The 25,148-nt window shown below is 40.5% G+C and overlaps 1 protein-coding gene across 5 annotated transcripts in view; it reads left to right on the forward strand.

The window, feature by feature from the left end:
* The window catches only part of ADGRB3 (adhesion G protein-coupled receptor B3), a 450,119-nt gene that overhangs the window by 259,286 nt on the left and 165,685 nt on the right, over positions 1 to 25,148 (forward strand). For all 5 annotated transcript variants that reach the window (XM_081856759.1, XM_081856756.1, XM_081856755.1 and 2 more), the window contains one exon: positions 196 to 239. In XM_081856759.1, the coding sequence (XP_081712885.1) occupies positions 196 to 239 (44 nt within the window). The remainder of the gene's footprint in view (positions 1 to 195; positions 240 to 25,148) is intronic.

Consider the following 25,148-nt stretch of genomic DNA (forward strand, 5'->3'; position numbering starts at 1 on the left):
ATGATGGGTGGGTGATGGGATCCGTTGATTCACAAGGATTGTGAAATGATTGCCTTTGCAAAGCAAATCTTCCTTTTTAAAAATTCAGGGTTGAGCATATTTTTTCCATTTAAAATTCTGTACATTTCGTCATAACCATTCGTTATCTCTGTCAGCAAAGAACAAATTTTGATGGGTGATTGTTATTTGTTTCAGGGCACATTGAATCCCTATTGTGCACTATGGGATGATTCAAAAATGTAAGTAACAGATGTTTATTGCTATTACTTGGGATTTAATATTCCAGATCACATCAGAATGTTTATGTATCCAGTAGATTAAAAGGCATGATTATGAGGCACTAGGAACTAAATACATAACAGCACTGATATGCTGCATAGCTAATTTCAATGTTTTTGCTTTAGATATTCATACTAAAATATTAGAAATCATGCACATTTGTGTGCTGTCATGTGTCATGGTATAGATCTGTTAGAAATCACTATACCCATGTGGTTGTGGCAGTGCCTAGATGTGCATAGAAATCTTTACAGGAACACATGATTTCAAGATGATGCCTGAGGATTAAATGCCTGTCTCTGCTTTCGTTACTGGAGAGTTGGTTGCTGGGCAACATATTGAGTACAGTGTCGACTTTTAAAATAAGAATATCTAATACTTCCTGTGGTTGATGTAATGGATTCCAGTTACTGATTTCAAAACTGATACCTTAAAATATATTTATTACTAGATTCTCTTCAGTTTGTCAAATAAAAAATTAGGAGGTAAGTTTTCCTGTACTAGTGTAAAGAAAATGCAAATGAATACTTCAAGTGTTATAGAGATGTTCATGTGTGCTTTTCTGTGTGCATAGTTTGGATTCATGGTAGCAATTAGTGGTAGCTCTCTTTCAACCATCACTAAATATAATAGGCTGATCAATCTTTTTCTCACTAAAATCAATGAATGCACCAAGGCTGCAAACCTAAGCACACTTACTAATGAGTGCTTACTCATACTTCTTTGTACCCATGCATAGGATTATGATGCAAGGGTGCAATCCTATGTACCCTTACCTAGATGTAAGCTCCACTGAATGCAGTGGGGCTTCAAGTAAACAAGCACAAAATTGAATTGTAAGAAGTTCAGTGTTGAAGGCTACATCTTTATTAATTGTCCTGTGTACAGAGAAACATTTTTGCACATTTTTTTTCTCCTTGTAGGCATTTCTGTATGTATATTAGGAAACTATGCTGCTTTACTACCAGTTGAATGACTTTAACCTCTACTCGTCCCCTTTTTAACCAGTGTGGTCTTGAATGGTTTGACAGTATGAGTTTCTGCGATAGTCCTGCAAGCCTCTTTTCAGAAGTAGCTTCTGAGAGACAACTAAGTCCTAAAAATGACTCAGGATTTGCAATTCTCTCCATCACTTGTTTGCTGCAGATGGTACCCTGAGCGAGGCCAAAATTTGGTGCCCCCAAATGGATCTTTGCTGTTATGGATCTTAACAATTTTGGGAACCCCTTGGCTTGGCACCCGACATTACTGATTTTCATTATGTTTCTCTACAGAACCTCCCCAGAAGAGGTTACAACTGTAGCGTAGGTGCTGAGTCCCTGGGGCCCTGAATGCCCTGGCTCCCACAACATTTTAAATGAGGGGACCGGTGTGGCACAGCCACGTGTGCAAATTATGTCAGCATGCCAGAGGGTGCGATGATATCAGCACACACACGCTGGGGGGGTATGATGACATAATACATGCTAGGGGTGTGATGACATAGCATGCATGGCCCGGTGATGGCTCGCGGCCCCGGACACCCGCTGAACCCTAGTATTGTTCATGTGATTTCATTATCTTCATTTGAGAGAGAGAGAGTGAGCACTGAGCTGAGCTGGAAGAGCCTGATGTTGTCAGAGGTGAAGAGGCTGTTTTATTTGCTGCCAGTACATTTCAGTACGAGCCTGCAGTTTTTGGCTAGTCTTTGTTCAACTGGATGGATACACACACACACACACACACACACGAATGAAACTTGATGTGTCTCTTGTAATGTGTACATGTACCTATCATTTGGAGAGCAAAGAGTCTCATGGTGTTCCACCTTCAAAACTAACAAGGTGCTTCAGAATTATTGGGGCCTTTTATCACAAGCGATTCATAAACCACCTTTCTGTCAGAAAAAGGAACTTCATGCTGCTATTTTGGGTGCTACAGAAAGCCACTGATTCTGAAGAAGCATTTCAGCATTTTAGTATGTACTTGGTAGTAGTTAGTACAATTGCCAGCTGTGCTCATCTACATTTAAAACATACTTGGGGATTCAGAAAGAAAAGACAATGATTAAGGGTGCCTCTAGGCTGTCAGTATTTTGCAGGAGTGATTCAGTCGCATGCCAGGACTTAAGGTTCATGTATTTAAAGAAGATCAAAACACTATGTTAACCTAGTGGAACAAATCCACTTTAAAAAATAAAAAATTGGACTTTTGCAGGTTTGAAATCCTTTAAAAAGTGTGAAATGAATGAGCGACTAACAGGAAGACATGCAAACAGCCTGCAGGAAAGTCAGAATGCATGCAGGATAAATGCTCATAGTCATATAGCTGTCCCACAAACAAATCAGAAGGAAAGCTCAATAAAGACCAGATATTATGTAGCCTCTGTGTAAGTTTTGTGCAAACAAACCAAGGTGAATGCTCAATCAGTAGAACCCCCTGGAAGAGCCACAATAGCTCGCTCCTGCATATAGACCTATGCTGCTGTAAAAGAAAGAGGGCCTAGAGCAGAGCTTGTATAATTTAGCTCTATTTTGTAGCCACCCCCTGCAGTGCAGTGGGCTCTTGTGCAGGCTGGCTCCATCTCTCCTCCCCTCTCCTCCTTCCTTTGCCCATGCAGAGCATGGCTGTCTTTCAGTAACATATTTTAGGAATCCCTGAAAATGACATAAAATAACTTACGCTAGGAAAAGGTTCCAAATTTCAGGCAAGGAAATATTTCACTGGGAGTTTTAAAAATGGCTCTCCTTGAAGCTGCTTAAAGCTTTTCAATAACCGGGGGGGGGGGGGGCGGGGTGGATCCAGCAGGAGATGCATTAGTCATCCGAGAGTAGGTGGGACCATAAAAGATTGATGCTAAGTACCATTTGTTACGCTTCTGTAATTTATCAAATGGCTTTTGCAACTGCATGCTGCTTATGCATTTTATGGAGCTGGTGCTTTTTTCTCCAGCCTCAGAGCTTAAGCTCATCACCCACAAGAGGTCAGAAAAGTGTTCTTTTTTCCCACCTTTCATTTTGCTATCACTTTTTTCTCTAAACTTCTTGGGTGGGGGGGGGGGAGAGAATGTAAGGACATAATGTTAACTGAGGTTGTTTTATGATTCATTACTATTTTTTCCCCTCAGCAGTGATTTATGATGGAGTATTTTACTCTATTTGATTATGTTATGGAATTTGTATTCTGATACTGTAGGCTTTGAATTAGAGTGAAAGCGCCTAGTGTGCTAGCATGGAAGGATACTTAGGCTATATAAATCTAAATAAAATGTGCAGCATTGTGCCATTGAACAGATGCATAATAGTAAGGCTGAATTTTTTCCCCCTTCAGGTCTCTATCACCCTCTGTTTATACTTACATTCCATTCTATAACATCAACTTTTCCACATGTGGCAGGTTGAGAGTCTTGATCCACTGTTTATAAATCACACAAAGCTGGGATGTCCTCACAGCCTTCAAAAATGAATGGCATTTTGCTTCGGTTGTTTTGCAGTTTATATTTGGCAGTCCCTTTGGCGTCGATCCAGCAAGAGAGTGGACTGTTTCTAGTCAAGAGTTCTTGCTTATTCACTGCTGACTCTGGAAAACTGGGGAAAGCTTTAACTGAAACTGGTCCTCATTTCATTGCATTGTGTAAGATCACCATGAGCAGAAGAATCAATAGCCATATCCTGGGCCATGCATTCATGCGCCCAGTTTGCACGCCACTTTAAACTACTGTTAAGCTTAACTATGGTTTAAAGGTTGACCATGCAACGTGCTGGTGTACGGAAAGAAAATCACAGCCTCTTCTGTTCTCCCTCACTCCTGCTGCACAATCAAGGACCCGAGCTGTGCTTTAGCTTAGCATTTTGCCTGAATCCAGGCTCATGGTTTGTCTCTCCCGAAACAAACCGTGAACTGTAACCAAGGCTTGTGTTTGGTTTATCATTCATGGTTTGTGTTGGGGAGACAAACTATGAGCCCAAGTTCAGACATAACACTTAAGTCATGGCTCATCTCCTGGTAGCATGGCAACAGCAGAGTGGGAGAAAAATGAGACAGCTGCATTTTTTTTCTCCCTGTGCGCCAGCATCCTGCTTCTTCACCTTTAAGCCATATTTAAGCTTAACTATGGTTTAAATCAGGGCTAACCAACATAGTGCCCTCCAAATATTGTTGAACTACATCTCCCATTAGCCCCACCATAGCCAATGATGGGAGTTGTAGACCAGCAACATGTGGAGGGCACCATGGTTTAAAGAGACATTCAACTGAAGCCGTTACAACACATTACAACACCACTGTGTTTTCTGCTATTCTCACATGTTGTTAATGGATCCACTGGAAAATGGGGAATATGTTTTGGAGAAGCTATTTACTGGTGAATATTTATCCATGGTACGTTTTAGGGTACATTTCAGGGCCAAAGTAGACATGAATGCAACTGACATGCACATTTTTATGTAAATAGCCATCAGCTGGAAAACTGAGCAGCCTCAAAACCATAGCGACCGGGAACTTAAACTATTTCTCCAAGGCATGGCAAAATATTTGTCTTGCTCAGATCAATTTTTCCTCAATGTTCATGAAATTTCACACAGATTGATATTCCAAAACACCAGTATTCTGGGGAAAGCAGGGAATGTTTTCATGACCAATTTTACAATAACACATGAAGCTTATTGTGATGAGAATCTGAACAGCCTAGCCCACTTCAACCTTTCTTCCTCAAATTGGTAGGCATTTCATCACAAAAACAAAAACAAAACAAAAAAAACCTAGCTGAAAGCATTAAGCGGATTGGCCTTGTTGCCAAGCAGATTCCGGCTTTTATTAATGGTAATCTTAGTGAATTGGATGTTTGAGTTAAGCAGTCGCAGTGTTCCCCATTCTGCTTGCAAACTGCTGTAGTAACATACAAACAAACACAAAGAGAACAGTAGCAACAGCAATTTGCTGCCTGTGAAGCAGTTGCTCCAGCTGTTCCTTTTTGTCTTCTGGGGTATTTGACTTGCATACAGGACACATGCACCCTATGGCTTGGTTTCCTTGTACTGTGAATCATCACACTTTCTTCCTGCTTCTTTGCCCTGCTGAGATCCAGCTTTGCCATGGAAGCATATTTGATGGTAGCAAGATGAAATAACCTTACAAGTAACTCCTGTCTTTCACCATGATTTTGGTCCTTGCCGCTGCTATCTGCAGGTCCAAGTGTGTAAAATGAATGCAAACACTATTATAGAAGGTGTCTGACCTTAAGGATCTGCTTTAGCTAAAATGGCACAACATGATTTATGCTGTGGCCATGAAAACAGCTGCCAAGTCTTTAAGTTATGAAGCTGTGATCCAGCATCTAAAGCCCCCCCCCCCTTCTTCAAGAAAGGAACACCACAGATTTCAGGAGTGGGGATGCAAATAGATATTAACATTTGGGTGGAACGCTCTAGGGGCAGCAAGATCCAAACACCCATTCAAGGCTACATTGCTAAAACAAAACAAAACAAAACCCCATTGTGTTTGGATAATCAGTTATTTATTTATTTATTTATTTAGTATGCCACCCTTCATCTGAAGATCTAAGAGTGGTTCACAACTAAATAAAAACACAAAATACATAATAAAAGCAAGAACAAAAACAAAACAATAACTCCCCGTCTCATAAACTTATTTAAAAAGATATAAACTGGTGTCCTAGTATGCTTTTATCCTAATAACTGTAGCAATGTTTTCAACCTAAGACATACTTTTTTGTTTCCTTTTGGCATGCCAGAGGTACAAATCCCATTCATTCATGCCTACTACACAAGGACATGCATTTGCTTACAACAATGATCACTCAGTGTGTAGCAAGTGCAAGTTGGCCAAATATATAGTCATATTGGTCTACAGAGGATAGATACATGTTCTAAAACACAGTGGAGTGACTATGTGGTCCAAGGTCAAGATGAGTGTGGCAGTACTCATTTAAAATCCCAATGGACTCCTTTCTGATAGATGGAGCATGTTCATCACTTTTCAAATTCTTTCCTCTCTCCTTGTAACATTTACTCAGATGTTCCTGTTTTATTTCTCTATACCTGCCATCAGCAGCCAGTAATGTGGGGCATTGAGGTTACACAGGTAATCCTAGATGAGGTGGGATGGAGGAGAACTTGGCATGGGGCTGCCGTTTCCATTGACATGTATATTTCTGTGCTGTTGCTGAAACCCAAAGAATCAGACCCCTGAATAAACAAAGTTATTTGTATTGTTTGTCCCAAGGACGAAGCTAGTTTTTGTCTGGAGATGGTTACCTTAGAAACAAACATGCCATCTTTTGGTAACCCATTTATTCTCATAATTGGAGTTCCTTCAGAGCAACAGTTTTTTCATGGTGTCACCGAGTTAAAAAGTTTGAACAGTGTAAGGTTCATTTAGCATATTACAGCTTCTGAGCAAGGCACGACTGTCTCCATCAACTTTCTTCTTCTTCTTCTTATTTGGTGATCACTCTTAGCCGAGTAAGATTGTCTTCCATAAACACAGTTTTAACAGTGAGTCCGTAAGTGACTGTAGAGGCCAGTTCTGGATACACATGTCCTTCCACGTCCTTCCTCTCCATCAACACACTGCTGACAAAACTACTCACAGTGGCTTTTGATGAGTCTACAGAGCATCCAAGCCACACTGAACCCATCAGGAAAACAGGGTAAAAAAAAAACACACACCCAAAAACTGAAATCTCAGATATTGCCTTCCTAAAGCAGAAGTGTATTTATTGATCTGTTGTTTCCTTACATTTGTATTCCATCTTCCTTCCATCATGGAACCCAGGGTGGCTTGCATGTGGTTCCCAGGCAGTCACTCGCCCAGGCACTGACTGGACCCAAACCTGCTTAGCTTTAGTGATGCAGTTGCTTCATGCACCTTCAGTTGATGCTCTGGAGTAAATAAGACCTGTTGTTGTTTTGGGACAATCTTAAAATTAGACACAGATAGAAACCTGAGCACTAAGAATTTCTTCTTAAATGTTTTAGCGATCTTTTACCCATACCATTTTGGGCAAGTTGAATATCTAGTGAATAGCAGTAAATTGGTAAGTAATTGGACAAAGGACACTTTACTCTCTCTTTTTAATGGCCTTGCACATTTCCAAACAGGTTAATGTTTTTGTCTCAAGGGTGAGTCAGCAGGGGGATTAACCATTAACCATAATTCTAAACCCATAATTCTCTCCCCCGGGTCAAATAATGTTTATTGGTTTTCATGTAAATACAAGAGCAACATATAACTACCGTAACTTGTCCAGTGGTCCATTAAGTTTTGTTTGCAGTACACAGTACATGAGCAATATGTTTATTTTTTCATTATCAATTCAAGTATCCTCTCCCATAATTTTGTGTTACTGCTGGACATTTTTCAACTCAGGAAATAAGAGAAAGCAACTGGTAATGGCTTGTGTTCCACCATTAAATCTGATTTCTTCTAGAAAGTCCAAGTTGTTAGGCTTTGTGGTAGAGAAAAGTTTTAAAATAAATTGACAGGTCCTTCTATTCTGAATTTCTGCCTTTTGCCCTGTAGCTTCATTTACCACTACCACTCCCATCTGTTATGTCCATTTGTTCCTTACACTGTATCGCCTCCCCACTCACAAAAAGATTCTCAACTCTTTGAAATACAAGTATTGCAATTTGAATTAATCAAAGTTACATTTTGCTCATTTGCATAATTTATTCAGAGCATGGTAAATTGGTTGCGAGGTGTGGGTGTGTGTTTTGTACAGGATGTGATTTTTCTTTTTGCATAACAGAACTGCCAGACTCTTGAGAAACAAAACAAAAAGGCTACATGTGGTCCTGGAATAGCTTCTCCTCCTACTATCAGTTTTCAACTTTTTTAACCCAGCCTTTCATGAATGGTCGTGACCACATCTCAGGAACAGCTTTATTCCATTTCAGTCATGTTTGGCCAAATTTGCAAAAATGAAAGCTCTGTGGCACTTTAAAGGCTACATCCTTTCTCACTATTTGATAGCTGGGGCAGGGATGTGGGGTTGAGATTAAGGAAACAGCATGACTTAGTCAGGAGCACCCTCCTTATAAATCATGAAATTTGCAAATTTCCTTTCTGCTTATGTGCACCAATAACTTGGTTCTCTCACTCTCATTCAGCCCTTCAGGTCCTGACCTGAAAATGCAAAAAGGGCAAACCGGCTCTCATGCTGACTAATATTTAGAGTTTGCACATTTTAATACAGCTGGAAACCTGAATACTGTACCTCTGTTTCGTGACAAAAGAGCAACCAATATATTTTGGAGGTGTAAATTTTGAAGAAGACTTGCGCTTGCAAGTCACTACAATGAAGACCAGTTTCAAAGTTACTTAGGTTATGTTTAGTCCACCCTAATCTGATGAGTCTGGCAGTGCTTTTGCAAGGTAGATCTTAGAAGTTTCATTGTTTTCAGTAGGGGATATATTTATGTTTGAGTCTCCCATTAAGATTGGTGGCTTTTAAATACCCAATCCTATGTATGTTTACTGATAGTAAATTTAACAAATCTTATTCCTAAATACATAGTTGTAGCATGGCCGTCCAGATGTTTTGGAACTACAACTCCCATCATCCCTAGCTAACAGGACCAGTGGTCAGGGATGATGGGAATTGTAGTCTCAAAACATCTGGAGGGCTGAGTTTGCCTATGCCTGCTTTACAATATTCTGCTTTTAAATAGTGTGTTTGTAATGCTGGGTTGTATGCCAGTGTTGCAATTTTGCTTCTTTATCTGTATCACGTGTGAAGCTGACAGTAATCAAATGCGTAAGAAAGAAAAAGAATGCAGATAAGTTGGTTCACTTGAAATCTTGAATGAAAATGTAAGAGACAGGATTATCAAACATGTACATAAATGATTTATGAGTAAGTGGAATGGTGCACAATTTTGCACTGCAGTGTGTTTGTTAATTTTACACTTCATTGCATGCCATCACAACATGGACAAGGTTTCAACTAACATGCATATTTTAAGAAGCACAGAGAAGTCAAGAAAGTTTATTTTCTTTGAAATGAGCCCCGGACCAGCAAGGTGCTTATTATTTACATAAAAAAATACATCATGCTGTTTTGCAAAATTAACATATCCACATATCAGGATCTGTTGCGCCTACCTGATTGCAGAGTGGGAGTAAGTTTGGCAAAAATTAAGATGATTCATTCGCATAAAATCCTAGTACTACATCGCAAGATTGCCTAAAATGGATATGGTATGTTAGCCCTTCGTGATGGTGGTACTGTTGTACACCTACTATTGAGGATAATGCTGTCATGAAAGTCTGACCTGCCCTAACATGTCCCTCTAAGATAGGCAGGTTTTCCTGTCTTCCATCATGTCCAAGCAGAGAGGTCACTTCTCCCTTCCACCAAGTCTGAACACAAAAACTGAGGAAAGCTTGTTGCTTAGCAAGGAAGTTGGACAAATTTGACAGCCCCATCTCTCAACTTCCCAAATGAGTTTGGCTAACCTAAGATGCCAAATTCTAAAAGATTTGCCCAGTCCTGTCCTCTCACACCCCACACATAGGTATGTTGAAGACCAGGGGAGATGTGATAATGAGACCAGATGGGCTATGCCATTGCTGGCTGTCCCCCATGGTAGGGCAGGACCTCAGCGGCCTGAAAGCATCAGCCTTGTGCTAGCTGAACAGTGAGAGCTGGGAAGCTGAGCATAATGTAAGCCAGCATCCACTTTTGACTTGCTTCCACAACAGAAAATCAGCACCACTTGCCTTTCCACGGGACAAAGTAGGACACATTGGCCACTTTTAGGAATTTTCCCCAATGGCCCAAACTGGCTATGGGAGTTCAGTTGAATCTGGACTTCTCTGAAGGTGGTGGACACTCCTTCACTTGAGATTTTTCAACAGAGATTGGATGGCCATCTGTCAGGGATTCTTTAACTGTAATTCCTGCATTGCAGGGAGTTGGGCTAGAATGACTCTTGGGTTCTTCCCAACTCTGCAGTTCTATTATTCTATGGGCGTGTTGATTTAAAATGTGTACTTTGCCCTACTGTTGCAACCCCATTACTGAGTATCTTACAAAATAAATAAGAAAGAAAGGAAGGAAGGAAGGAAGGAAGGAAGGAAGGAAGGAAGAACCCTACAAAATAGGTCTCATCTGGGAGTGGAGAGAATTCTGCTAAAGGGGTAGCATAATATTTGGTGATTCAGCAGGCCCTCTGAGGCATTGGTTAGCTGGTGAAGGAGGATTCCGTAGGCCAACATCTCGCAGGGGAGAGAGAATGGAACCATGTTGATGCCTGTTGTACTCCTGCTTAGTGCCAAAGGGCTCAGGGGGTGGGGATGTGACAAGGATGTGAATCCCTCAAGACATCATAGGGGGTGTTGCTATGAGAAGACATCCTCAGAGCCTGGAGGGATCCTAAATCCTCTGGCTGCATAGGGCATTAATATGAAGGCCATCTGCACAGATCCAAGTAATTCACTGCACTAGAAGTTGTGAGTCACCACTAAGTAAATGACTTATAACACTGCTGATTTTGTTATAAAGCATATGAAACTTGTTCTGAGACAAAATGTCTCACAATGCCCTTAGAGCTGATGTACTAGCCACTTGGTTAACCCACAACTACATAATTGTCCCAAACTAGAACTGGTGCTTTACTTGAAAATTCAAGAAATCACCATTGGGTTGGGACTGAATTTGACGTGTCCATGTTCACTGGAGTATCCCATACTTTAGCATGAATACGTTGCAGTTATTTGGACGACTAACAGTTTCAAGATTATGTTTTAGATTTTAAAATACTGCACAAGTGGTTTCCGTCAGAATTGCATCAAGTTATTTACAAACGGTGTGCTTTGATGATTCCAAGCATCCAAATAGTTAGAGAAACATAGGTGTTGCTGTAGCAATTTTAAAATCCTTCAATAAATACACCCATAAATGTGTGTGTGTGTGTGTGTGTGTGAGAGAGAGAGAGAGAGAGAGAGAGAGAGAGAGAGAGAGAGAGAGAGAGACCATACATAAGAAAGGGACACACAGGGGCTAGACATAGATTACATATCAATGTGACTGATGGCTATTCTTTTTTGTTGTTGTACTGGTAGAACAGTCTCTTAACATAGCCATGGTGGTATCTGTTATATACAATACACACAGATATATATGGGTGGGTGGATAGCTAGCTAGCTAAATAGGTAGGTAATATGTGTGTGTATGTGTGTTTACACATAATATAGTATAGCAGGGTGGGGGAATTGTGCAATCCATTTACCAAACAGAATGGTTTTATTAAATTCAGTGTGACTACCTCAGGCAGATGGATTTAAAACAAAACAAAATAAAACACCATTGCATTTTTTGGCACAGGTGGACTAGGTAATCTGGAGTCGTCTGAGAAGCCACGGCTCATTCTAGTCTTCATTTCTGAATTTTTCCACATTCCATTCCATAGCCAGACAAAAATATCACCCAAAGGTATCCAGACTGAGAACTAGCTCTCTCGCTCTCAAATGTGCTTCTGCCTGCCTATTTGTTGGAAGACTTGGACAGGTGGGCACTGTCAGAGAGGGAATCCATTGTGCACATTCTGAGGCAACACAGTCCCACAAGAGGTTTATATCACATGCATTTCCAGAAATTTGAATTGACTGTGCTGGGATTTAAAGGAAAAATAGGTGTGGTCCATGTGCAGAGCCCATGCTGATGGGAGAGATGAGTGTGGATCTGCCATGTGAAGTGTACTGTGTTTCACCTGATAAGCAGGCCAAAGACAGAAGTGATAGACTGGTGGGACTGAGAAACACCTGGGATCAGCAATGCAAGTGCAGATATTCTCAGAACATGTGAACACCTCAGCTTTGTAAAAGCCTTAGCTCTGAGGTTGCACTCCAGAGACCAGAATAGAGAAACAAGCCAGCAGCAACAGCCTGAGTAAATGCATCCCTCAAGATCAGCTAGCTTCCATCTTCTGAAGGCAGAGTAAATGTATTCCTCAAGATCAGCTGGCTTCCATCTGCTGGAGGCATTGCTAGCTAAAGTGCTGCACTGCCTAGCCCTAGGACATCTGAGGTATCTTGAATAAAGACATGGAGTTTAGTCCCTCTTACTATCTTTTGTCTAAATCAACAACCTCTTGGACTGTGATAGCCAATGTAGTGTCCTCCAGATGTTGTTGGACTAGAGCTCTCATCTGCCCTCCACTAGCATGGTCAATGGTCTGGGATGATGGGAATTTGGAGGACACCACAATGGCTACCCCTCCCCTAGGAACTCTCTTCGTAGTTTAAGGATTGGTAACAGTTTGGGACTACGGCCTCCAATGATTAGGGGATGAATCAAGGAGTCATTTCTCAGAAGACAGAGGTCTCACCGTATACTCTTTTGCCTATCAATGTGACAAAGTATGCATAATATTTTAAACAGGAAGGCAAATGCAAAACTTTCAAAGCAATACCTTGAGGACATGCATTCTTGTTTTGTTAGTTTCATCTGACCAAATATTGAAATAAAATGCATTCAATTTGGCTTTTTATCTTACCACAATTAAATGAATATTTCATTTTATATGAGGTTACTCTGTGGCTCAGCTTTATGATGTACTGCACTGCATCTAGTCTATAACTACACTGCCTTCCAGAAGAAATAGATACAATTTGCATTTAATTCCCACCCCTCCCTTTTAAATCATTTCACATTCTCTATGCAGGTTAGACTGATTGAATTCCTTTTGAAAGATAAATACTAGAAGCCAAGATTATGTCCTCTAGTGTTAGACAAAAGGAATATATTCATAGGAATATGAGTTTAAGCTTCCCACCCCACCCCTTAAAAAAACCATTAAAATAGCTTGCAAGAAAAATAAGAAATAAAATTCTGATTTATTATCCCCTTATAGACAGAGTATTTTCTTTAGGTTAGTAAAGACAAAGTTCATACTACTTACTACATTTGTAAGATCTTTTATTAAGCTCATGCGGGATGGTCATATTTAGTAAGACTAATACAAAAATATACTGGGATTTAATCATATTTAAATGGAAAGTATTAGTGTCAAATGAGCATCATCAGGCTAAGAGATTTCACTATAAAGGCTCCCTCTTGAATAACCACCAGATTATGGATGAATAGGTTTTATATTAAAAAAAAAATACGGCTGAAAGTATCACATTGTTGTGATGATTTTTTAAAAGAAATGTTATTGTGTTCCCTCATAACATTAACTAGGATTTGAATATATTTTGCTCTTGGCTAATTAGGAGAAAGCAATATGTACATAGACACTTGAAGTGATGTGCTGGAGAATATGTTCCAATCCATTCTATTATTCTTCAGTAATGGATTAAAAAAAATAATACACTGCGAATCTGAATCCCATGTGCCGCAGTTACTGCTGCAAACATGACATACACTTCTACTTATTGCAGAGCACAGTCCACAAAGCACTGCATTTTAGCAGAAGCTTATGTTGAAGCTATATCCCATCAACGGCTTTGAAATGGTTGGCCTTATGACCCCATTGTGCTAGGAGACAAAAGTAGATGGCACTTTTGCATATCTTAAGCTGAGACTCTCAGGTCAACCTAATAGGGGACCAATCCTAAACTGTTCAAATAAGGAAGGGGGGGGGTGACATCAAATGGATTACTCAGTTACTATACTGAGCCTAAATGAAGCCTTTTCATGATATACAGCAATGCACAAAATGCTCACCTTTGAAGTCCCGGAATTATACTTTGATATCTCAAAAGTATCCAAAAGTCCTTCAGCGTCCCAGTTAGCAATGCAATAAATAGCATGCCTTCTGTTAGCCCAGCACTTTTAAGCAGAAATTGGCTGCTGAAGAAATTGGTCACCTACATATAGCCCTGACTTATAAAGGAAACGTTTGCCTTTACATCAAAGATAGCTCGATATAGTAATTCTTTATTAAGGTTTTGAGATGCAGTCCGGATTTATTGTGGCTCACATGGAGAATACTTGAAATTGCCTCCGTGTGGCAGCAGCTGCAAGCTGTCTGCACTGTCTCATCAGATTCAAATCCAGTCCCCACCCAGTTTGTCCATGGGCCAACACTGAAATCGCTTCTGCTTCTCACATTATGGCTGACAATGAAGGGTTATTGAAATAGTCACAGCATGATAGCCCTTCCTCCTTGCATTAAGGAGTTTCAAGTAGGCTGATTCAGTTTGAAGACTGGCCCTCATGTAGCTTCTCTCCTTGTTAGTATCCAGCTTTTCTGGTGCTGGCTTCTAGGAGACCATGGAATGCAGAGACCATGGAATCAGTGCAGCAAGCTTATACAGTGGTACCTCGGGTTAAGTACTTAATTCGTTCTGGAGGTCCGTTCTTAACCTGAAACTGTACTTAACCTGAAGCACCATTTTAGCTAATTGGGCCTCCTGCAGCCGCCGTGCCACCAGAGCACGATTTCTGTTCTCATCCTGAAGCAAAGTTCTTAACCCGAGGTACTATTTCTAGGTTAGCAGAGTCTGTAACCTGAAGCGTATGTAACCCGAGGTACCACTGTACACACGAATGGCTTGCTTTGTGGAGAGGCAGACTGAGTTCTATGTTATACTCACATTATAAGAAGATACATATTAATTTGGCTTAACCTGTAGCACCAAACCATGATTTGGAGTTACGTTAGCTTCTGTCTTAAAATTCCCTCCTCTCATCACATGCTCTGTGTTTCTCCATATCTCAGTAAATCAGTTTGCCATTTTGCCTAAATTGATCACAGAGGTGCCAAGTATACTGTGTGTGGATTGGCCCCCTGGCGTACCTGTGAAAGAGGAAACAAATTTTGAATAAAAATTGAATTTTTCTGCCATATGCAAATTTCCAGGTGGGACAGAGTGTCCCAAATAAACTGGGGGCCACACACCAGTAAAAAAAATAAAAAAGCCAGACAGAATGGTATCAGGTGATGCTTTTTCCACAATTGCACTTCCATACATGAAAAGGCTTAATCCATTGAACTGATGGCAGCTCTCCCTGAACGACCAACCCTAAACCATGCAAAGAATTCATGTTTCAAGCTACTGTAGGTATTTCTTCCATTGATATTAGGCTGGCCATACTACACTCTGTGCAAGATCCCCCTGACATAGTATTTCAGATGGTGGGGCGAGGAGCGTGTCAAAAGAGATTTAAGATTTACAGCAGCAAAGGTTCTGACACCCATTCTGGGACAAGTGCATGTAGATAAATAGGTACCGCTTTGTAGCGGGAAGGTAAACAGCGTTTCCGTGTGCTGCTCTGGTGCCGGTTCGCTGGAGCAGCTTTGTCACGCTGGCCACGTGACCTGGAAGTGTCTGCGGACAGCGCTGGCTCCCGGCCTCTAGAGTGAGATGAGCGCACAACCCTAGAGTCTGTCAAGACTGGCCCGTACGGGCAGGGGTACCTTTACCTTAATAAGTACAGCAATGTTACCAGCACAGGTCCAAGCCCAACTCAATTGTTTGTTAAAGCACCAAGCTGGGATTCAGCTGAATCTGGTGGTCAGTCCCACACCTCTAGTAAGTACCACTATTGATTTGAAGGACATTTCATGGACAACAGCAACAGAAGGTGTTAAAACTTCCATAGTAGGAAATTGGTTTTCCTTTTTGTGTGTGTCTGGCACATTATACGCAAACATAAGGTTGTTTTTTGGAAGTGCAGACAGCTTACCGTATATATTCTGGATTTGTTCTAAATAAGCAATTCAGAAATTACTCACTTCAAGTATGCTTAACCTATAAATGTGGATTGGAAGTCCTAGCATTTTGGAGCTTTATTTTAATAAAACTCTTGATGCAACAGGCTTTTGACAAACTGGGGAAACCGAGAGCATGAAGTACGAAGTGTGAGAATTCATACAACACAACATACACCTTGTTTCTTTTCTGTCAAAGCAGGCGGGGAAAACCTTGGGCCTGGGAAACCAAATGCACAATACTCTCAAGGGCCAATGAACCTCTGCCCAGACCATGCCGCTTCTCCCTAGGCCACACTTCCCACTGGCCCAGCTCCACTCCCTCCTTAGTTCTTTTGAATATTCTTGAAGTTTGATTACAACAATAAATAAAGTGCATGACAGGGTTTTTGTTACTGGGAACATAAGGGGAGCTCTCCTGGCTCAACCAGCCTATCCAGTCCAACATTCTGTTTTCCCCAGCGGCCAGCCTGTTGCCTATGGGAAGCCAACAAGCAGGGCATGAGGAAAATAGCTTTCTCGGTCTCCTGCTGTTGTTCCCCAGAGAGTGATATTCACGGGCATGCAGCCTCTGTTACTAGAGGCAATACACAGTCATCATGACTTGTAGCCACTAATAGCCTTAATCTCTGAATTTGTACAGGATACTAAGAAGAAATAGAAAAGCCAAGAACTTGTATATAAATCTCTCTCACACACACTCACACACACACAGAGAGAGAGAGAGAGAGAGGTGGGTGGGAGGAGGGGTCCTGTTTTCTTGGAAACTAATAAAAAAGAAAGATATAAGATTTACATTCAGCAATTCCAAGCACCATTATGGGTTTCCACCACCTGTTCACTCTGCTACTTGGTAGAATAGAATATACAGTTAGTCACAATAGATCAGATAGCAAGCATTCTCAACATAAAAGGAGATAAAATTAAAGAACAGATTGCTGTCTTTTAAAAATGTACTTTTCTATGCTGTTGCATCAAGCTTGCTGTATCAGAGGGGGAAACCTGCTGCATTAAACAAACAAATATCCAATTCCTCTTTTATATTTTAGGCTGCCAGTAGTGTCTCTTTAACAATCACTCTTTCTTCCTAGTTTGTAATTGTTTATCTAAGAAGGGTTAGGTCACATGCAACCTTTCATTTCCTCTGAGCTTTACTGTGGTATCTGAATTTTCTATCTGGGTCATCTGGAGCCAATAGAAAATATAAAAAGCAAAGTGAAGCAGTGCTACAGCAAGGATTAGAACAACAAAATAGAAATATCTCCTATGTCTCAGCATTTATTTTAGCCTCTAGAACCATATTGTGCTGCTCAGAGCTAAACCCTGCCTCTTAGAATTCATTTTAGAATTTCAATAACTATAACATCTGAGTGCAGAAAATGGAGATTATTCCTATTGTTTCAATATATAGTTTGGCAGAATGAGACCTGTTTACTTGCATCACCCTTCTGGGGTGTAGGGAATCAGAGGATTATTTTTTGCTTTCTTTGGAGAACTTCAGGAATTATTCAAAGTGAAGCAAGTCCCCTCCAAAATATGGTTGACAACTAGATTACATCCACATCTTACATTTAAGACACTCTTATACCACTTGGCTTCCCCCCAAAGATGCACAGGAACCATAGTTTGTTAAGCGCCCATGCACAGAATTATCTTTAGCATATGTAAAGAGTTATCTGAGTAATGAGTTGTCAGAGAACAGAAGACAACCCAATTGACAAGGCCAAGCAATATCAGCAGTAAGATGCAACCAGCACAGTGTAGTATGGTAAAATACTTGACACATTGTGGTTTGTAAAGAGAATTGTGCAGGCAAGTGTTTGTTACTCTAGTCAAAAGCAAACAATAAAAACAATTGTATGTTGCTGTCTTTTTATTTACATTATTTAAATAGGAACAAAGAGGAACATGGTCTTTTTTTCCTTGCCCCTTGCCATCGTCCCCTAACCCAAATCTGAACCAGGTCAGAAAATAAAAAGGGAGGAGAACAAAGAGGGAAACAGAAAGTTTGTTGCGTGTTTAAGTCTCATATAGGTCTAGGAACACAAATAATGAGTTTGATCCGAAGGTTTCCCTCTACATGAAGAACATATCTTCCACTCATGGAAGGGCTCATTGATTTGCAGTTTACCTAGGTCCCCACAGATCTATAGCTCTGTCTGTTTATACATCACACTTTAACACTGCACGAGAAAAGTTAAGATAAATCCAAATTTGTTCTTCCTCCATTGTTTGCAAAAGCTTGCAGAAGCTGTGGCATAAGGTAAAGCTCAACATCTTTCTATAGCACCTGTTTCTTACAGCACTCCATGAACTTGGGCACATGGGGTGATATCTGACATCAGACATACTTAGAGTTGACCCATGGAAATCAATGCACTTCAGTCTGTTAATTTTAATGGGCATGACTTGGTTGGATAGCACCCATGGTTTTTTGCAAGTGCTAGTAGGCAACTATTTTCCGTCCGCTCCTGGTTCTTTGTCTACACCACAAGTGTGATTCTGCTCATGTCCTGTTTGTGGAATTCCAAAGTGCAACTAGCCAGACACTGAGAGAACAGGATGCTGGACTAGATATGCATTGGTCTGATCCAGCAGAGCTTTCTTATAGTCTTACACTAACCCTGGACTCAGCTAGATTGGTAAAGAGAAAGTGATTTATATGCATTGTATATGCGATATAACACTGTGCCAGCAGATGACTCTGTGAAGTCCCATTTTCCTCTACCAGATTTACGCGTTTAACTGAAACACTTCTTTGATGTGTCTAGATCCAGCCCCTATGGAATTTAGCACATTTTTTTAAAAAAATCAGCTTTTTATTGTAAGATCAAGAAAGTTCAGGTCTTGGTGTGAGGGTTATGGTCAGCTCTCCAATATTATAACATTGACTACTATTCTATGTTATCTTCCTGCTCTGCATTATCAGGAAGGTAGGCAAGGTTCTGCATCTTCTGGTTACCTGAGAAACTTCACATGTCCTCAGTTTCCACTTTTGTAAAAATTTCTTTCTCCTGCTGACAGAAAAATTAGAGCTAAAACTGTTAAGATTTGCCAGATTGATGTTGTGTGCTCCCTGTTACAGAGTAGAAATGGTAGCAAATAGGAAAATAGAACACTATCAATCGGTTTGCATGACAACAGTTGTAACGAGAATGGAAAGTGGTCAGATATTAATTCAGTTTCCTTGCAATCTGAAAACTGCAGTCTTGTAGGCCTCTGCAAATTTCCTTCCTGGGATTCGACAGAGCTGTCAAATTGTGTTTAAAGTGATGTAAGACTCTGCATTCCAGACTACTAACATGCAAATAGATCCAATCTCTGGCTTGAAGGATAGATACCTGGGAAGTACGAAGTCTTTTACAGCAGCCCTTTATGTGTTCTTCTCAACAGTGTTGTTTCTCCTGGGCCTCAATACCTGTCAGAACAAGTGTGCACCATTTATCAGTTTATATGGGCAAAGAATCAATCAGGCTAAATATTCTAACTTTACAGCTCCCTTGTCATATTTTCTTAATAATGAGTTGGCCTGAAATTTGTGAAGCAGAAAATTCAGCCTCATTTTGCCTAGTGACAAAAGCAAAGGAGACCACCCTTTTCTGATTTATTAATAACAATTGCACCTCAATATTTCTAATAGCCTCTTAAATCATCTCCAAAAGCTAGAAAGCTCACCAAGTAACGATCCAGCTGTCTCTCTTAATATTCTGAAAGATATAAATTCTACAAGAATGAAGTGGTTTGTGTCACTTTTTTCTCCTTCTCAAGCCCGAAGAAACTGCCACTTTTATGTGTTTGTATATTAAAACTAATTTAACAGGGCCGATAACGGTCACAGTTTACTCTGGAACTTATTAAGCTGCAAGAATCGTGCGTGTGGATTACTGATGTCAGCAGACAGTGCTACATAACAAGAGTTAATTAACAGTTAAACAGCATTATCACAAGTCTATAACAAGAGTTTACTGTATTGTGACACAGATATTAAAATCCTGCTCTTCTGTGTCAATATTTGAGTAATTTCACATTTTCCCAGGTCTGTGATAATTTTGAAAAGAAAAGATGCTGGCCACCCTCATTTCAGGCATCCTTTAATTCTTATATTTCTGCAGTGTGCAGGAGAGGGCATATTCAGTTTAGCACTATATCACATTTTTTCTCCTTGTATTAAATGTTATGCATTCTTTCCAGGAGGATATCATTTTAGATTGAATCATGTACTGTAATAAGCAAAATGTGTTGAAATCCCAAACAACTACAGGAGCAGCAAAAGGACAATCAATATTATTTAGAACATAGTAGTTAGTGTGCATCTTTTTACAAGGATCAAGCCCCAAACCTTTATTCTGCTGTCTGCTAGATACTGGTAAGTCAATATGTGTGAGATGTGCTGTGAATGAAGACTGTAAATTGTGGAACAAGAAGTCCTTTGACTAAAGATGTTGCTACATCTGTGAACTTGTGAAATGGTCATGTACATCCCATGACAGGCTTCCTCAACCTTGGGCCCTCAGATGTTTTTGGCCTACAACTCCCATGATCCTTAGCTTGCAGGAACAGTGGTCAGGGATGATGGGAATTGTAGTCTCAAAACATCTGGAGGGCCGAGGTTGAGGAAGCCTGACCTATGATCTTTAACCCCCACCTCAATCTATATTATAAGGATTATACTGACCTACCTTGCGGGGATTGTTGTAAGCATTAGGGAAGACAATGTTTTCAAGTATTTTCAAGTATGTGCTACAGAAATGCTAAGAATTAATATTGTGCATTTGTACCTTCCGTTGCCACACCATTCTGTTTTCTGTCAGTGATATTTTAGCATTGTTCAATTGTTTCAAATGGAGAGAGAAAAATAAGAAAAGTGAGTTAAAAATTGAAATGGCAGTCATAGGCTTAGATCCAAAGATAAATTAATTAAAGGAATTTCACAGAAGGAAACCTTACTACCCCTTTCTCCCACTGGCGGAGGAAGTGGGGAGTGGTGGGTGTGGCCCACCCCTGGTGTCATCCCTGAGGAAGGGTGACATCGCTGCCCTGCCCCCCTGGGATGCTCACTGCGGGCGGCGCACCCCTGGGGCGCTCACTCCGCCCCTGCAGGTGGCCACTCTGCAGGTGGCCACTCTGGATGCCGGAGCAGCCTCTGCTTCTCCGCCCTGCAGGCCCCTAAATAAGCTGCCTTAGTGTGTGTGTAGATAGATAGATTGATAGATAGATAGATAGATAGATAAAGGTAAAGGGACCCCTGACCGTTAGGTCCAGTCGTGACCGACTCTGGGGTTGCGGCACTCATCTCGCTTTATTGGCTGAGGGAGCAGGCGTTTGTCCACAGACAGATTCCGGGTCATGTGGCCAGCATGACTAAGCCTCTTCTGGCGAACCAGAGCAGTGCATGGAAACACTGTTTACCTTCCCGCTGGAGCTGGGACCGAGCAACGGGAGCTCACTCCGTCGCAGGGATTTGAACCACCGACCTTCTGATCGGCAAGTCCTAGGCTCTGTGGTTTAACCCACAGTGCCACCCGCGTCCCTAGATAGATAGATAGAGAGATAGGTAGAGTATATATATAGTATATCAGACCAATGATTCATATAGTTCATATCACATACCCCACAAGTGACCCGTAAAAACCGAAACATCTCGGTTTTTTCTCATGAGAGGAATGTGGCCATTTTGGGTATCGTGATTTCACACCTGGTTTTTGCCTTTGGTGTGTTGGAGGTTACGGTATCGTCTACACGGACTGGCAATGGCTCCCCAAGGTTTCAGACCTGCCTGTAGATGCCAGGGATTGAACCTAGGTCCTTTAAGCACCTGCAAAGCAGGTGCTCTATCACTGAGCCATGGCCTTTCCCTAATAAATCTCTCTTGATAAGAAGAGGCCTACTGGATCGAGCCAATGGCCCGTCTAGTTCAGCATTCTGTTCCTACAGTGGCCAACCATATGCCTATAAGAAACAAGAAAGCAGAACCTGAGCACGAGAGCGCTCTCCCCTCTGTGTCTTCCAGAAACATTACTGCCTTCCCCCCCCCCAACTATGGAGGCGGAACATATAGCCTTCACGGTTAGTAGCCAGTGGCAGCTGTATCCTCCATTAATTTTTCCAAACCCTTTTTTAAAGCCACCCAGGTTGGTGGCCATGGCTGCCTCCTGTGGAAGCAAGTACCATAGTTTAACAACCATAGTGTTGTGTGAAGAACTACTTTCTTTTATCCATCCTCAGTCTTCCAACCTTCAGCTTCATTGGATGCCCACTTGTGTTACAAAAGAGGTAAAAAACAATTTCTCTGTCATCTTTCTCCATGTCATTGTTAAAAAATAAAACCATTCAATAAAATATCTACAGAGCTTTAAAAAATAATAATATGGATGCTACAAGGGGAAATATCAAGATGTCTGTTTATCCTCAAATTCTTATTATTCTTATTATGATTAAATTTTACTGCACCTTAGTACTTCAGCATTGACAAGAATGGCAGGACCTCCATTCTAGCTTTATTTGCAAGAGCAAGAAAGAAAAAGAAACTGAGAATGGCCTTGATTTCAATGTGTGCTCCAAAGGGGGAAAGAAGCCTTTCAGTCCCTGATACTTATTTGTACTGTGCAGCATTCCATATTCATAATATTTCAGACTGGTTAATCTTGAGGGAAGTGAACAAATATATAGGTTGAAGGATTTTCAAGCATCTTTTGAAGTCTGGTTAAAATATGAAAATAATCTTTCTCCTGGACACTTGTCTTGCACATATAACTAACAAATAAAACAAAGAGAAATACTCAGAATTGGGGAAATAACGAACTTAGTGCGCTCTGCAAGACTTTGTGCACTCTGCAAAACTCTGGAAGTCTAATAACACAGAGGTTGTTTCACTCAAATAACTGATCAATGATAAGGGCAGGGAAGCCAGAGTAGCTGCTGAACTGGGTGTTCTGAAAGGGGGCAGCATAAAATGTGGGTTAGAACTCGGAGCGCAAGGGCTGATGGATAAGTTTGAGCAGCCACTGTGGGTGTGAGGGAAAGGCAGGAGCATTAAGAAAAGTGCATGTGGAGATAATGCCAAAAGAAGTGAGGGATTTGGGAGGCTGAGGGCTCAACTAAAAGCTTCAGATCCAGAGAAAGGTTAAGAGGATCCTAGCCTGTGACTGAAGAGATTGCAGGAGAATAGATTAAGATGTGAACGAGAGGTTTTGTTTAGTTTAACATGGCTTCTGCAGGAAGCCAGGAATTCGTTTGTGTTCAAAAATAAACCTTGTAGGAGAGGTCTAATGATGAGAATTCACAGCTTTTCTCTGACAGAAGAAAACTTGCTGTATTCAGAGGGTCTTAATTTCTAAAGTTACTAATAATATGTTCCCAGTTACTCCTCAGATTTAAATATTTTCAAATACATAAAGAGTTTAATAAGAATATCTGAAAGTATTTTTTAAAAATCTAGCAAAAACCAAAGTAATATATATAACTGAGAGGGAAGAGTAGAATTTATAAATTACTTCATGAGTTAAAGGAGGAAAAGAGAAAATCCCACCCAAAAACTGGGAGAAAGACAGATATCAATATACCTGAAAGGGTGTGGGAAATAGATGGAAAGTAAAATATGTACACTGTTATCTATGAATTTGAAAGAGAACTATTATAAAATCTTACACCAATGTGACCACCTGTAAATTGAAACACATGCATAAGTTCCCCCATGATAATTTCTGGAAATGCCATAATATTCAAACATTTGAGTGTTTAGTACTGAGAGGCCTCAAAGAATAACAGGTTATAAATTACCAGTGGAACCTATCAATACACTCTTAAACTATTTGGAATGATACTCTGAAGCTGTGCATATCGAAATAGTTCCTTTTCTCCCTTCCGCAAATGTGTCAATATTGGGGGGTTAATAATTCCACCATCTCCATCTGAATGTTTTGGGTTTCTTCTTTTCTTTTCTTTTCTTTTCTTTTCTTTTCTTTTCTTTTCTTTTCTTTTCTTTTCTTTTCTTTTCACCTTACTTTTTTGGAATTTAGTTATATATAAACTAAGGTATTACACCCACACAAGAGAAAGTATAATGCGTGAGAATAAGTTTGTAGAGCAGTGGGCGGTTTTTATATCCTTTTGGAATAAAAGTTTGAGGAAAGCATAATATCTTTCTCTTTACTTCATTTGGTTTAAAATGATAGGTGTTCTTTTACCCCTTATCCTTTTAATCTCAGGATAAGATGAATGATTACTTAATCAATCATTTTTCTATGTACAGGTGTTTTTCTTTGCCAGGAAACTGCAAAATATAATTACATTGTACATTGCTTGGGTGGTGACAGCAACCCTAGTTATCTGCATGCTTACTAACACTAGTGAGCAGCAGGTTCCCCTTTGGGAGGAAGGGTGGGATATAAATTAATTTATTAATAAAATTATTTTTTTTATTTGTTTGTTTGAACCTCAGCATACATATCCAGCCTGTAGAGTGTAGTAAAATAACCTTTATTTCACTTTTCCCCTATTGTGAAAGTATTCATCTGAGGCATCAGATTACATAGATTCAAGGAAACGGAGGAAACGTATGGCACAAGCAATGGGTGGGATCCATTATGACCAACCAGGCCCAGATCTCTCTTGCACAACACCAAGCTAATAGAGCAGGGTGGGGGAACCTGTGGCTCTCCCGATTTTGCTGGACTACAATTCCCTTCCTTCCCAGCCACCATAGCCAATGGTCAGGGTTGGCGGGAGTTGTGGTTAAGTGACATTTGGGTAGCCACAAGTTCTTTAACCCTGTAAGAGAGGCTATTGTTTTGGGGGGGAGGGGCCAGAGTGCTATACCTATGTTGGATAGACATAGTTTTTTCAGCAGATGTGGGATTTCTGCTGCCACTTTGAGAACCCCCTGTGAGCATAGTCCTGATGAATCAGTCAGCATGTCTCATGACAGATTGCTTGCCTTTAACCAAGCAAGGTAATGGGTGAGACAAGTGCAAGCATTAAAAGTTTATAATATATTAAAGTGGTGTCCCCCACACCTCATTCTTAGTATATTGGTTTACAATTTTTCTTCAGTTTTTTTCTCTCTAGGAAATTATGCAATTCAAATCTAGGTAGGCAGCTTAAATGTCCATCACAACCCTCATTTTCTGTTTCATGAGGCAAAACTGCACAACTACAAAATTGGCATCAGGGTACCTTAAAACAAAAAGTGAGTCTATTATCAAATAT

Source organism: Podarcis erhardii, assembly GCF_964252035.2.
Source record: "Podarcis erhardii genome assembly, chromosome: 3".
In the NCBI taxonomy this organism is placed as follows: Eukaryota; Metazoa; Chordata; class Lepidosauria; order Squamata; family Lacertidae; genus Podarcis; species Podarcis erhardii.